This window comes from Dasypus novemcinctus, chromosome 13, assembly GCF_030445035.2.
Source record: "Dasypus novemcinctus isolate mDasNov1 chromosome 13, mDasNov1.1.hap2, whole genome shotgun sequence".
In the NCBI taxonomy this organism is placed as follows: Eukaryota; Metazoa; Chordata; class Mammalia; order Cingulata; family Dasypodidae; genus Dasypus; species Dasypus novemcinctus.
Genome location: NC_080685.1, coordinates 16,912,381 through 16,925,506, shown reverse-complemented (window position 1 = coordinate 16,925,506; position 13,126 = coordinate 16,912,381). Strand labels below are relative to the sequence as shown.

At 44.2% G+C, this 13,126-nt stretch overlaps 1 protein-coding gene and 1 pseudogene across 2 annotated transcripts in view; one reads left to right on the top strand and one right to left on the bottom strand.

Moving 5' to 3' along the window:
• Positions 1-13,126, bottom strand: part of PCNX2 (pecanex 2) — a 354,532-nt gene that overhangs the window by 261,864 nt on the left and 79,542 nt on the right. The window contains exons 9-10 of one of the 2 annotated variants that reach the window (XM_071207372.1): positions 8,581-8,676; positions 689-824 (exon numbers count right to left, since the gene is read on the bottom strand). In XM_071207372.1, the coding sequence (XP_071063473.1) occupies positions 689-824; positions 8,581-8,676 (232 nt within the window). The remainder of the gene's footprint in view (positions 1-688; positions 825-8,580; positions 8,677-13,126) is intronic. The other variant, XM_004451027.4, reaches the window with a different exon arrangement.
• On the top strand, positions 5,320-6,125 carry LOC139436327 (F-box only protein 28 pseudogene; annotated as a pseudogene).

The following is a 13,126-nucleotide window of genomic DNA, read 5'->3' as shown; positions in this document are numbered from 1 at the left end:
CAACTGAAATCCACCTTTTTTCAAGTCCAGCTCAAGTGCCCTTCTTCTAAGGATCCTTCTCCTTTGACCTTCTCCAGAAGGCCAGAACTGGATCTGTAGCTCTAACTTGACGGTCTGGATAAGGTCTTCCTCCCATGTTATCGCATGTTAAATCCTCTCTCAGCATTAGCTCTCATTAAAGTTTACTGCACACGTCATGGATGTGAATAAGGCACTGGAAGAACACTGGAAGGCTTCACATTTTAGGTCCCTTGATGATAATGTCACTTGCCCAAGAATAACATATCTTCAAGTCAAACATCTATCATCAAGACTCTTTGAATGCTTAATAGACAAGACCAAATTAAATGAACAAAAATCAAAATAGTTTTCCCAAATCTTGGGAGGGCAGAGCAATCTAACCACATGAGCTGTTGTGAAATTTATGCAAAAGGTAACCAAAGATCAATGTGAATGAATTTCCAACGTTAGGACAAGAAATTAAGACAGTGGCAGGCCTGTTAGCATCACCCAAGGTTCAACAGCTGCTGCCAACCTAGTTGCTCTCCACACTCATTCAGTAGACTGCTACACAGTGATGCAATGACTCAGGGCCACCCTAACTCACCTGCCAGGTACACCAACCTGGAAACAGGGTGTAGTACCCCTGGCTTTTGGAACAACCACAAGCGGCAAGGCAGGAACGTACCCGTGGGGTTTCTGACTGGGTCCTCCGAGCCACCATCAGCAGCAGCTGCTGTTGAAGGGCGCTGACGGCGGCGTCCCCAGAGGATGGCTCCTGACTCTCCGAAGTGGTGGTGGTGGAGGAGCTGATCTGGACCTCTCTGAGGATGGGCGAAACAAAAGCTTTGGTTACCTGGAAATCCTGGAAGCCATCTATTACACACAAACCGAGGAAACAAAGGTCCCCCAAGGCAGGTAGTGGAGGAGACTTTATAATTTAAGTTAAGAATTAGAAATGATAAATGCAAGGCCACCTACAGGCAGAAAGACAGTCATCTTGCCACATATTCAAATTATTCAGGCTCTCCAGGGTTGCCACGTGCCGTGGTGTTCTAGACGTGACAACCTTAATTTCCATATATTTCAGGGATGGGGAGGTGCTAATACCAGGTTACCACCTCATCATTGGTGAAAACAGTAACTAGTGGGATGATAATTCCCAAAACATCAATCAGAAAAGAAACAATGATCATGTACCACCCCTACTACCTCCCCAGCCCTCAACACTCTCTCCCCATCTCTCCCTCAACCACCCCCAACCACCCAAAGCAAGGAAAGCACACATTAGAAAAAAAGAAATTCATCTGATAATTGTAAGAGAACATTACTAAGGTAGGTATGATTATATCTAAATAATGTGATCTTTACTCACATTAAGATTGACAGGTCTTAAACTAATAGAGTTCTTTTTAAAAAATCTCAGAACTGGCGTTTTTCCTTTGACTCAGAAATCAAGCATCAGGATACACATTTCTGTCTGATGTTTTAGCAAGGCGCTGACATCTTTCAGGAGACAGTATTGGCTGCCTGTCCAGCAGTCATTGCTAACTGAATTGTTGCTACCACAACTCCAATTTAATTCAGTCATTCAAGACTATGCTTCAGAAGAGAGACTAGGACCCTCCCTTGCCCCAGGGGTAAATCCTGTCATTCTAAGTCAATTGCATTAATCCCCCCATTAATGCTTTGGAATGGGAATGTAACACTATTCTAGGAAGCCATTGTGGAGCAAAACAAGTCAGCTGGAGATAAAGGGAGTTCATGAGAAAGCATTATAGTTCCTAAGAGATAAAAATAAGAGAACTTCTCTCTCCCCATGTAGATGCTCTGTGAGTAAGAGATACCTGGAGCAGCAGCAGCCACATTGCAATCATGAAGGGACAAGCCTGAGGACCTAAACCAATGCCCTGGGGCAGGAAAGTTGAGAGAGAGAAACTAGTTACTATATGACATCACTGAGCTTCTGAATTAATCAACTTTAAATTGATCATACCTTTGGGTTTCTTGTTTTCTGAGAAAGTGCATTTCCTTACTGTTTAAACTTTTTTGAACTGGGTCTTATATTACTTATAGCCCAAGCCATCCTGCCTAATACAGAGTCCTCAAGAATGCAAATACCACAAAAACGTAATCATCTTCTGATTTCTAGTCTACATATTTCATTTGAACATTTCTGACAAGTTTTTGGAGCTTTCTTTTTTCTAACTCTCTACTACTGTATTCATAAACATACAAATACTTATTTTATATGAACAGTGCTTAGAATATACTTCTATTCATTCACAGACATATATATAAATTTCTCTACATTTTTTAAGGCATTGTATAATTTATGGCATTCAATAAAGGCTTCCTTTTAAGAACTGTTTAGGAAACATGATATGATAAAAGGTAGAGCTTAGGAAATGAATCTGGCAGGGTAAGTGCATAGGCAAAGTTTGAAAACTTAAAAAAAAAAACCCTCCTTTCATTATTTGGATAGCTGTTGACCTTAAACAGTGTTTTGCCTTGTTGGTCTATATTAGTTTAAAAATTGTTCCTAACTGAGAAAAAGATCAGTTAGCTTTATTAAAACAATGTTCAGGATCCACTGAGTACAACAGATCTGAACTGAAAATGCCTTGTTAATCTAAACTCAGAGAAATCTAAAATAGCACATGCCACTAAAACCGAAAGATTAACCTGGTGGCTACATTGCAGGTAAGGATAAAAAGGTGGGAGTTATATAAGAGATGTATTGTGTATGTGCAAAAATCTAGAAGGTGTACAGCACCCTCTATTGTCGACTGAAATAAACTAAGAATTGACTAGTGCATAAGGTGCAGCAAACAGCTATTTTTTAAGCAAATCTCCTCCTGCTAATATGCTTCCCTATTAGCACACATGATACAAGAGTCAAAACACCTCAGTTTAATTTTTCATATTACTTAACATGTTTCTGATTAAAATAATAATAGCCATCATTATTTATTTTATGCAAGCCATTTAAATATCCTATTCATAAATCTAGGGGTTTTTTTTCATTTTTGCCAAAATCTCTTGGATGAGTTAGAATTTAAAAAAACTAGATTTGAATTATTGCTCTACTATTACTAGCTTTGATTTTGAGCACATTGTTCTCCTATCTCAAATCTTCACCCATAAAATAAGGATGGCATCTCCTTCATAGGGACTGCTCCCACATGGGAGGCCCCGGGTTTAGTTCCCAGTGCCTCCTAAAAGAAGATGAGCTGACACAACAAGCTGAGGCAATGAGAAGACACAACAAGCTGACGCAATGAGCAGACAAAGCAAGCAGACACAATGAGCAGGGAGCAGATGTGGCTCAAGCGGTTGGGCACCTGTCTCCCCCAGATCCTGGGTTCAGTTTCCAGGTCCTGGGCTCAGTTTCCAATGCTTCTTAAAGAAGACAAGCAGACACAACAAGCAGATACAATGAGCAGACAATGAGCAGACAGATGAGGGAACCCTCTCAGCAGGGAAGAAATTACTTTTTAAAAAAAATGAGGATGTATGTACAAAGCACCGAATGGTATGTACCATATGTTAGGCACTTATTATAGGTCCCTGCCCTTTTTAGTCCTTTCTGTTGATACAGGACTTGACTTTGCTTATCCTCATATTAAATAGCAACATGACCCCCTTTTTTTCCCACACAAATAACATATTAATTCTAGTTGTCTCTACTAGCAAGAATGGGGGGCAAGTATCTTGCCCTCAGTTGCACCTAATCCACCTTAGTTTCTAAAGATAGAATCAAGTAGTATAGGAAATTCCCTCTTAATTAACCCATTTTACAAGAGTAGAATAATCTAGACAAGGCTTGATGATAAGAAAGATTCTCTTCTGAGCTTTATGACTTGAATGCTGTATCAGAAAACCTGTATGATTATTACAGCAAGCATTGCTCAACTGGGAGCGATTTATCCCCTTATTTAGACGTACTTCTCTGAGGTCCTGACATTGTACTTAAAATCCACGTACACCGGCTTGACCGCTCAAGTTACCAAAGAGACAGTGATGCCCACAAAATCACTGACATGGACAAGAAGCTTCCTACCAGTCCTCAAATAATTTCCTAAATTTATATTAGTTTAATTATATCTCTTCTCAGATTATCTGCTGCTTATTTTCCCCATTTTAGGTATAGACTAAATGTTGCATAATCACCCAAAAGACTATGTTTTACTCATTTATGGCCAGAGATTTCCCCCAGACTAACAAATTTAACATGAAAGTGCCAAGTTCCAAGAGATATTTATGCCTCTAAAACAACAATGGAAATGGAAATATTCCAAGCCTGTCATAACTATACTCTGAACTATAGTATGCCCAGACTTAGCATGGCTGGTCTTGATTATCCCACTCTCTGTTTAATCAAACTACTTTGGTTCCGAGCTATAGCACAGACAAGTTTATTTCAACTAGATCAAGTTCAGAGGAATAGGAGGAAAAATGGTTAATGGTGGTAACTACTAAAAGAGCTGCCACTAGCAGCTAATAATAAAGATGGAACTGGGGCTCGATTGTAGGCGGGGCCAGAATGGTCCACTTCTGTACAGAGAGAATTGGGTATGGCCTGCTATCCCCCAGGTTTTCACCCATCTAAGCTTCTACAAGTAACAAATCATCTAAATACAAGTGTTCCTACTACATTTTCCCATTGATGTAAAAAAATGTACTAAAATCCTTTTTTTTTTTAACCTTTTTTAAAGAGTTTATTGAGAAATGAGAGAAAAAGCAGGAGTACACAATCAAAGTATGATTGTGGGCATCCTCCAGCCAGAGAGGTTCTAAACTTTTAAAGATTATCTGCAGAGAGAAAAATGTTAACTCCTGAAAACATAGTAGTACAGGTTTGGCTAGTACGATTCTGCAAATTAAAAAGATTCTAACCATCAGTACAACCAGAAGTGAGAAAGAATGCCCCAACCATGAGAGTGCAAGTTAAACTGTGTTCTGAAAGCCTAGAAGCCTAAGGGGACACGGTGCTGCTCACAGGGTCCTGACGTGCGTAACTGCTTAAGCAACTGGGGCAGTTCTTCCTCTAGAGCTAGAACCACATTCCAGTTTACTTTCTACTCCAAACACGTTTAGATTTCCTAAGAGAGCCTACGGCTTCCTCTGCTTTTTTTCTTTTCTGAGGAGATTCCTTGCTCTGCCCAGATCCGGTGGTGTTTTCTACTGAACTTCCCACTACTCCTCGCGGTTTGTGTTCCAGCTCTGCCGACCGTGCATCCTGTTCACCTGTGATGTGAGTCTGCTCATCAGTTTCTGGTCCTAAGCCCCAAGATGGCAGTGGTAGCAGAGTAAGGAATGGCTGAAGAAGGCGGGAAAGCTGCTCCTCTTTGGCTGCCTGTTCTGCTAGCTGCAGCCCCTGTAGCCAGGGTCCCACATCCTGCAGCTCATGCCCCGGCTCCTGACCAGCTGCCTCAAAGCATCTCACTGATTGCATCGCTATCATAGCCATGGAGAACAGCCTCGGCTTTATGTCCTAAGATGAAATTATCTGGCTCCACCTGGTTTGTAAATGGACTTGGTCTGCCAGAGAATGTTGAATAAGGGATTTCTGAAAGTTGAGAGACAACATAATCTCTGTTAGAAACAAGTTAAAGTACTACTCCCACAGATAGACTGAAAGGAGAAAGCATACATTAGCTCCCCATGCATATATGCTTGCTGTTGAAATACGACTATCGTTGTTAAATATGGCTTTCAAGAAGTATGTGGATTCCAGTCTCTTGCTTTATTCCAGGAAAGATGATTGATGAAATTTATCATGTGATGAGATATGTCAATTGTACCTAAGCCGCTCGGCAAGCTTGTGAACTACTTCAAGAATTAATATTTCCACCATGACAATGGGATAATTTGATGAGAAGACTGTTCTAAATCTAAAGAGGAAAGTACCAGAATCAGATGTGTCTGGAAGGTGCCAGGCCTCTCCTCTAGTTCCAGGACCTTCTGCAGCCCTAACAACAATGTAGCTCTTCTCCAAGCAAAACCCTTCGAGACCAGAGGTTGCCAAGCTCCAGCCACAGGTTACAACATATGCTGCTGTGACTGTTCTCAGGCGTGAAATTGCTAAAATTCTTAATCTTACCCAGATCTCAAAAGTATAGCCTCCCAGCCTCACGGAAAGGGCCTCTCTTTTTCTGCCTATCCTTCCTTGGTTTTAGGTTTAATGAGGGGACATGGGAACAAGTAATGCCACACAGAGGGGTCCCCTAGAAATGAAAATCAAAGCAGTGAGCTGCATGTGTGGGCTATTTAAATAGAGGCAGCACTGTTTTGAAAACTACATTCTGTTACTTAGAGATTTAAGAAGGAATCTCGGTTTAAAGTCTGCAAACAACTCTTCCTTCATATGACTGCAAAATTTGTCTAAGAAAAAGGCAGCCCCTGTGTGGGAACCAGAAGAGCTTCCAGCACAGGACTGGGCTGCCACCGTGTGGCCGACGGGACTGAGGCGCTCGGAAGGGAAACCCTGCTGTGTGGCAAGCTTCCAGGGAACAGATGTCTTAGAATCCATCTAGTGAACGTATCATCCCAGCGCTCTGTGCCTGGTTGAAAATTTATTTTCTCTTTCTGACGTGCCTGAAAAAAAATAATAACATAATGACGCCAGCGGAAGGAACAGAGAGTAAAGATTGGGACAACCAGAAACTCTTCAAAGGCAAACCCTTTGATGATGACCTGCTTCTTGTGGTTTATTTCCACCTTTTCGTGATAAAAGGCACCAAGGCCCTTCCAAAAGTTTTTTAATTTGAAGCAGGAAAATCATAACTCCACGGACCAACTAGCAGAGTAACGCAGCTATACACATACCTTCAAACATGTATAATTAAGGTTGACATTTTCAACCTATCTTTGAATGTGACAGAACTGGGCGGATCTAATTTTTTCAGAATTCACCACATTCATTCTACTGTTGCAGATTGAATCAACTACCTCCAGTGTCCCACTTTCCTGCTCAGTTACTTCTTCTGATTAATGTAAAAAAGAGTCTATGCAGAAGCAATTCTTTGGGAACCAGGTCCGTGATTACGGAAGGCTTTAGAGGGACTTCTGGGGAGTTGAACCCTGTATGTAAGGGAGGCTGTATTGAGATGAGGGTCAGAGTTGCTGATAATGTGGACAAGGGAATAAGGATTCTGAGAAGGCAATAAAAATGAAGCCCAGGGGTTTAATCTACCTTTGCAGGGTGGCAAACAATGAGTCTAGAGATTAAGGGACACTTTCAAAAATAAGTCTAAATAATAGCCAGAACAATATCTGCTCTGATATGTGCTACAATGGTTCAAAACCAAATAAGAGCCAAATATAAGTGACTCTGGATAAATATATTATTACCCAACCTGCTCAATTCTTAAAAATTACAAACAAGTTGAGATGACAACTTAGGTTCAAAATCACTGATAAAAATCCTAAGAGCTAATTTGGTGCAGAATGAGTCTTCCAGTCAAGTAGCACACTATGCCTACTGTGAATGTAAATGCCTACGTCTTTCACTGGAAGGCAGACTGTAGACATTTGTATGCATTTCCATTAGATTATTTATGACACTGGATAAGCCGGAGAGGGATACTGAAGCATGGTTTCATATCTTTTATAGAAGAAGGCTCTCTGCTATACTGCTTGAAAGAATTTATAGACAAAACAAAAGTAAATCTTTGCTGAGCAAAGAACAGCAACTATCAGTCTTAAATGCAAGACCTGCAGAGAAATAACAAAAGTCCACCCTGCAATGGATCCTTTGGACCCAGGACATACTGAATTGCAACCTCGACGTTCCAGGCAAATCAGCTCTTTTTAAGCTCTGAGCTAGTGAATCAATTCTGTGTTCTGCGTAATGAAACACTGGTGTGGGTTTATCCTCTGAAAGTTTCCCCAAGTAACAATTCTAAATGTTGCAATTTAAACCATAGTTTCCTCAATCTAGTCTCTGAGGAGAGCCGACCTAGGTCAGCTAATGTTACTCAAGGTGACTGCTTTATGGACAGCTATTGTACAATCAGAAAGCGCTGTTTATATTTCTTAAGCAGTCAGCTAGTATACTAGTTCTCACAATGACAGTGGAGCCAACGAGGGAAATTTGTTTCCTCTCCTGGTTTCCTCCAGGAATCCCCAAAGAGACATGGAAGTTACATTGCAAACAATTCTCTATTCATACTTGAGTCAGGGACATAAAACTGTCACATGGCAACAAGGCTTAACAATGGCAAAGATGAATGGCTTTCTTGCCAATAAAAAGAATCAGTAGTTTAATGGCCTAGTTGGAGTCAATCCCAGTCACTGAAGTCACCTTACAGGGAAAAGGCTGCTTTTCTAATATCTTCCTTGGTTGAATGCTTAGATACAGCCCTGACTAGGATTCCTTCCAATTTCAATATCACAACATCAGAGCCTATGTTTACTGTGGTAGGTAAACTGAAAACTCAGCAGCTTTAAAAGCCAGGGACCTAAGATCAGAGTACTTACTCTAAAATTGTCATAGATGCCAAGCTGTTGGAACAAAACAAGCTGATAAGGAGGACACAAAGCACTTAACCATCTTAAAAGCACACAGCGACTCACGAAAGGGCTGGAGGAAAGGCTTCCACCTGGCTGAATGTCAGGGTCTTTTGCTGTATAAAGTCACAGTGAACTTGAGCCACTGCCCTCTTACGGTTCCTGTGCAGAGATAAGAAGAGCTAACATTCATTGAGTGCTCTCTACAGCAGGTACTCTTCTAAGCATGAGCTATCACATTTAATTTTAAAGCAACCTGTGAATGACTGACTAGTACTATCTCCATTTATGGATTAGAAAACAGATGCTCAAGATGCTGTTGTTTTTTTAAAATAGTAAATATTAGTGCCAGAATTTGAATCCACATCAGCCTGAGACTAAAACCCATGTTCATTCCGTGAGATACGACATCTCTGATTTCAGGAAGATATGTTCCAGATAGTCCATCCTGGGTCAGGTATTCCATCACAGTCATCTTTCATATGGACATAGAGAATTGTTTCCTTCTGAACAAAGAGAACTTAGAATAGGAAAATCTAATTGGGCTCTCTGATTTCTGACTGGAATGGTTTAAAAGAGGCATTTTGCAGGGTTTCTCCCTCGGCTTCCCTATCTATTAAAGGAGAAGGTAACATTTTTGTTCAAATGTGTTGGTAAGGCAAGCTGCTCGTGTTTGGGCTCTCCCTGCCTCCCCACCCCGTCCCCCTCCCCTCACCAAGCATCACAAGGTGAGTTCTTGGTTAAGGTGTTTTTCATAATTCTGCATCCATCAGGAGGTTTCTCTCTGCAAATAGGTCCAGCCACTCCTGTTTCCAATAAAACAAAGCCCTAACTCTTCAGCCAGGCCTCGACCACCCTGCTCACTGACTCTACTCTGCCAGCTCAGCTTCTTCCCCAGCGATTCCTAGATGCCCAGCCAGCCTCCACACTGCCCCACCTCCAGCCTCCACACTGCCCACCTGCAGCCTCCACACTGCCCACCTCCAGCCTCCACACTGCCCCACCTCCAGCATCCACACCGCCCACCTCCAGCCTCCACACTGCCCCACCTCCAGCCTCCACACTGCCCCAACTCCAGCATCCACACTCCCTCACCTCCAGCATCCACACTGCCTCACCTGCAGCCACCACACTGCCCACCTCCAGCCTCCACTGCCCACCTCCAGCCTCCACAACTGCTCCACCTCCAGCCTCCACACAGCCCACCTCCAGCCTCCACACTGCCCACCTCCAGCCTCCACACAGCCCACCTACAGCCTCCACACTGCCCCACCTCCAGCCTCCACACTGCCTCACCTCCAGCCTCCACACTGCCCACCTCCAGCCTCCACATTGCCCCACCTACAGCCTCCACACTGCCTCACCTGCAGCCTCCACACTGCCCACCTCCAGCCTCCACACTGCCCCACCTGCAGCCTCCACACTGCCCACCTCCAGCCTCCACACTGCCCCACCTGCAGCCTCCACACTACCTCACCTGCAGCCACCACACTGCTCACCTCCAGCCTCCACACTGCCCACCTCCAGCCTCCACACTGCCCCACCTCCAGCCTCCACACAGCCCACCTCCAGCCTCCACACAGCCCACCTCCAGCCTCCACACTGCCCCACCTCCAGCCTCCACACAGCCCACCTCCAGCCTCCACACAGCCCACCTCCAGCCTCCACACTGCCCACCTCCAGCCTCCACATTGCCCCACCTCCAGCCTCCACACTGCCCAACTGCAGCCTCCACACTGCCCCGACTCCAGCCTCCACATTGCCCCAACTCCAGCCTCCACACTGCCCCACCTCCAGCCTCCACACTGCCCCACCTCCAGCCTCCACACTGCCCCACCTCCAGCCTCACCCCCTGTGCCATCCAGCCCTTCAATCCAATTCAACATTTACAGAACACCCATCTATTCAGGACTGGGTGAGGGCAGTAATGTGACACCAGCCATGGACAATTTTCTTTGGAAACAGACGATTTAGAAGAGAGGGAGCCCTGCACAAATATGCCAGGGAGAAAGGGGAAACACCCTTCTGGAGGCAACACAGAGATGAATTGATTTTTACCACAAGGGTCAATAAGGGAAAGAAGGAGAAGAGAGGCAGATTTTAAATATGAACTTGGAATGAAAGGTAGACAGGAGTAAATGGTATGACAGGAGTAAATAGTGCATTCTGGGCAAAGAAAAGCAAATGCTCAGAAGAATGGCTGAAGGCCTGCTCCTGTGGGCCTCACAGAGGGGCAAGAGATAAGGCTGCGGAGATGGGTTGGGGTCAGGGCCTAAGAACGCTGAATCCCTGCTCTGGAGGTGGGAAGCCACGTGAGGCATATGGGGTGTGTCTGCAAGATGGGCTTTTTCTTTTTGGAATAATGAAATTGTTCTAAAATTTTTTGGATGATGAATGCACAACATCATCATTATACTAAAAGCCATTGATTCCACACTTTGGATAAATTGTATGGTATGTGAATATATCTCAATAAAACAGCTTTAAAATAAAAAATAAAAATAAAATTTAAAAAAACAAGCGCTTCTCCACAGGAGGTAGCAGAGCACAGGGTGAGAGCCCAAGATTTAGGGCAGAATTGCAAACCAGTAGGCCACAGGTCAGAGTCAACCACACACATGTTAACGTTGGCCTTTGGTATTTCAAAATAATTTAAATTAATCAACGTTAAATAAAACAGTTTTAAGTACAAATGTGAATTTCTAACCACTGGTGGAAAGAGAGGAAGGTCTGAGGGCTGCAGGCTCACAAAGCTGCCGAGGGAGACAAGCTAAGTCCTAACAGCCCTCTGGAGACGGGGTGAATGCGCCCCAACCTCCACGGTCACCACCACCCTTATTGCCTGACCCTGGGCCTGCCTCACCTGTTTGTCACCTGCCTGGGCTCCTAAGAAATCTGAGTTTGTGACCCACTCTTTAGATTCAGACAGACCTGCAGTGCGGGAGGGGAGCAGGTGGGTGCTTTTAGGGCCCACAGGCCCCCGACCAGCTCTGTGAGGCTGAGCCGTTCCTTATCGCCATTTCCCTTTCTGTGGAATGGATCCACTATCTCCCACCTTATTTCGGTTGAGCCGGTGAAATTAAATGCTTGCACACACAGCACAGCGCTAAGCACATAGTAAGTGCTTAATAAACCCCGTCTGCTGCTACCAGGGCTATGACAGGACCAAGGCGGCAGGGAGCTCCTTGGCCCTCACGTGTGCCAGAAGCCCGGCGCGCTCAGCTGCACTCTGCTCAGATGTCGTCCTCCTCATCACCAGAGTTAGAGAGCAGGACGACACCCCACCCACCACTCCTCACACACACACAGAGTGGTGTGTTCACGCAGGGATTCAAACATTTGAACTGAGCCCGCTGGCTCGTTTTTATCCTCTTTTACAACAATGTTTCTTTCAGACAACCCATTAAAGATACCCAAATTATCCTTACATCATGGGCTTCCACAAAAGCCAAGGTTTACCACAAATCCAAAGAAATGAGCCTCTCGTGAATGGCTGGCACAGGTTTCAGTCTCACATCCTGGGGAGAGGGTTGGGACTATTGGCTGTGGCTTCTGGAATATCCACATAAGCCTTTCAGGCCGCAGTTTAAATCCAGAAGATCATTTGACTTTACACAGGATCAAACCATTTTTCCTGAGCATGAACTGAACAGATGGCAGGGCCTTCGCTGCTTTTCCAGAGCTGCCAGGGGAGCCGCTTCGATGCTGTGCTTCTGCTAAGTGAGGCGACTGGGGTTGTGTGCTCGTGTATCAGACAGGAAGCGTGGGGCAATCGCCGACGCCTGCATGGGCCAGCGAATTGCCACAGCACTCCACGACAAAGTCCCCTCGACTACCAGTCTTAGTGGGTATCATTTCAAAGGGTAGACAAGATAGAGAACACGGACATTTCCAAAGAATATACATATAATAGCAAACATATTATTTTTTTTAAAACTTTATTTCAACTTTAAAAGATGAAACAACAGACAAAAGGCAGCTCATGAAATTATGGCAGCATCATCATTATTTTATTTTATCTCTGAAGCACAAGAAAAAGAAGCTGTGCCTGGTACTGGGTCATTCTTCCCTAGAGCTCCTATGGCCAACACCCTGTCAAATAATTTGGAGAAAAGAGCAGGTGGTTAAAGACCTGGAACTTGGCATGTGAAAAAGTGGGAGGCTTGTTACCTAAGACCGTATCTATGGGAATGTTCATTTACAACAGTGTGCTCTGAAAGTGTCAGAGACTGCTAGGGACATTCCACAGAGCTCTTCCGTAAAGGGAACAGCACTTTTACAACACTTGATGGTTTTTCTCTTTAAAGAAGCTGGGTACCTAGTTCAGTTGCTGTTTTACCATAAACGAGGAGTCTACGGGGCTCATCTGTTGGTTGTTGCTGCCCCGCATCTGTCCACTCTACTCCACATTTCCTCCTGGAGAGCCACCTCATCCCCACCCCACCCCTACACTCTCAGAGGAAACCTACAATTCCAGCCCTGCCTAGTATTCACCTGGCCTTAGGGATGTGGTTCAGGGTACCTGACTCAGTCAGAACCAGGCACAGTGGATTTTGATAGGGGTTTATGGAAAGCTGTTTTTCCTACTGGACTGGAGGGAGAGAAGACGTAA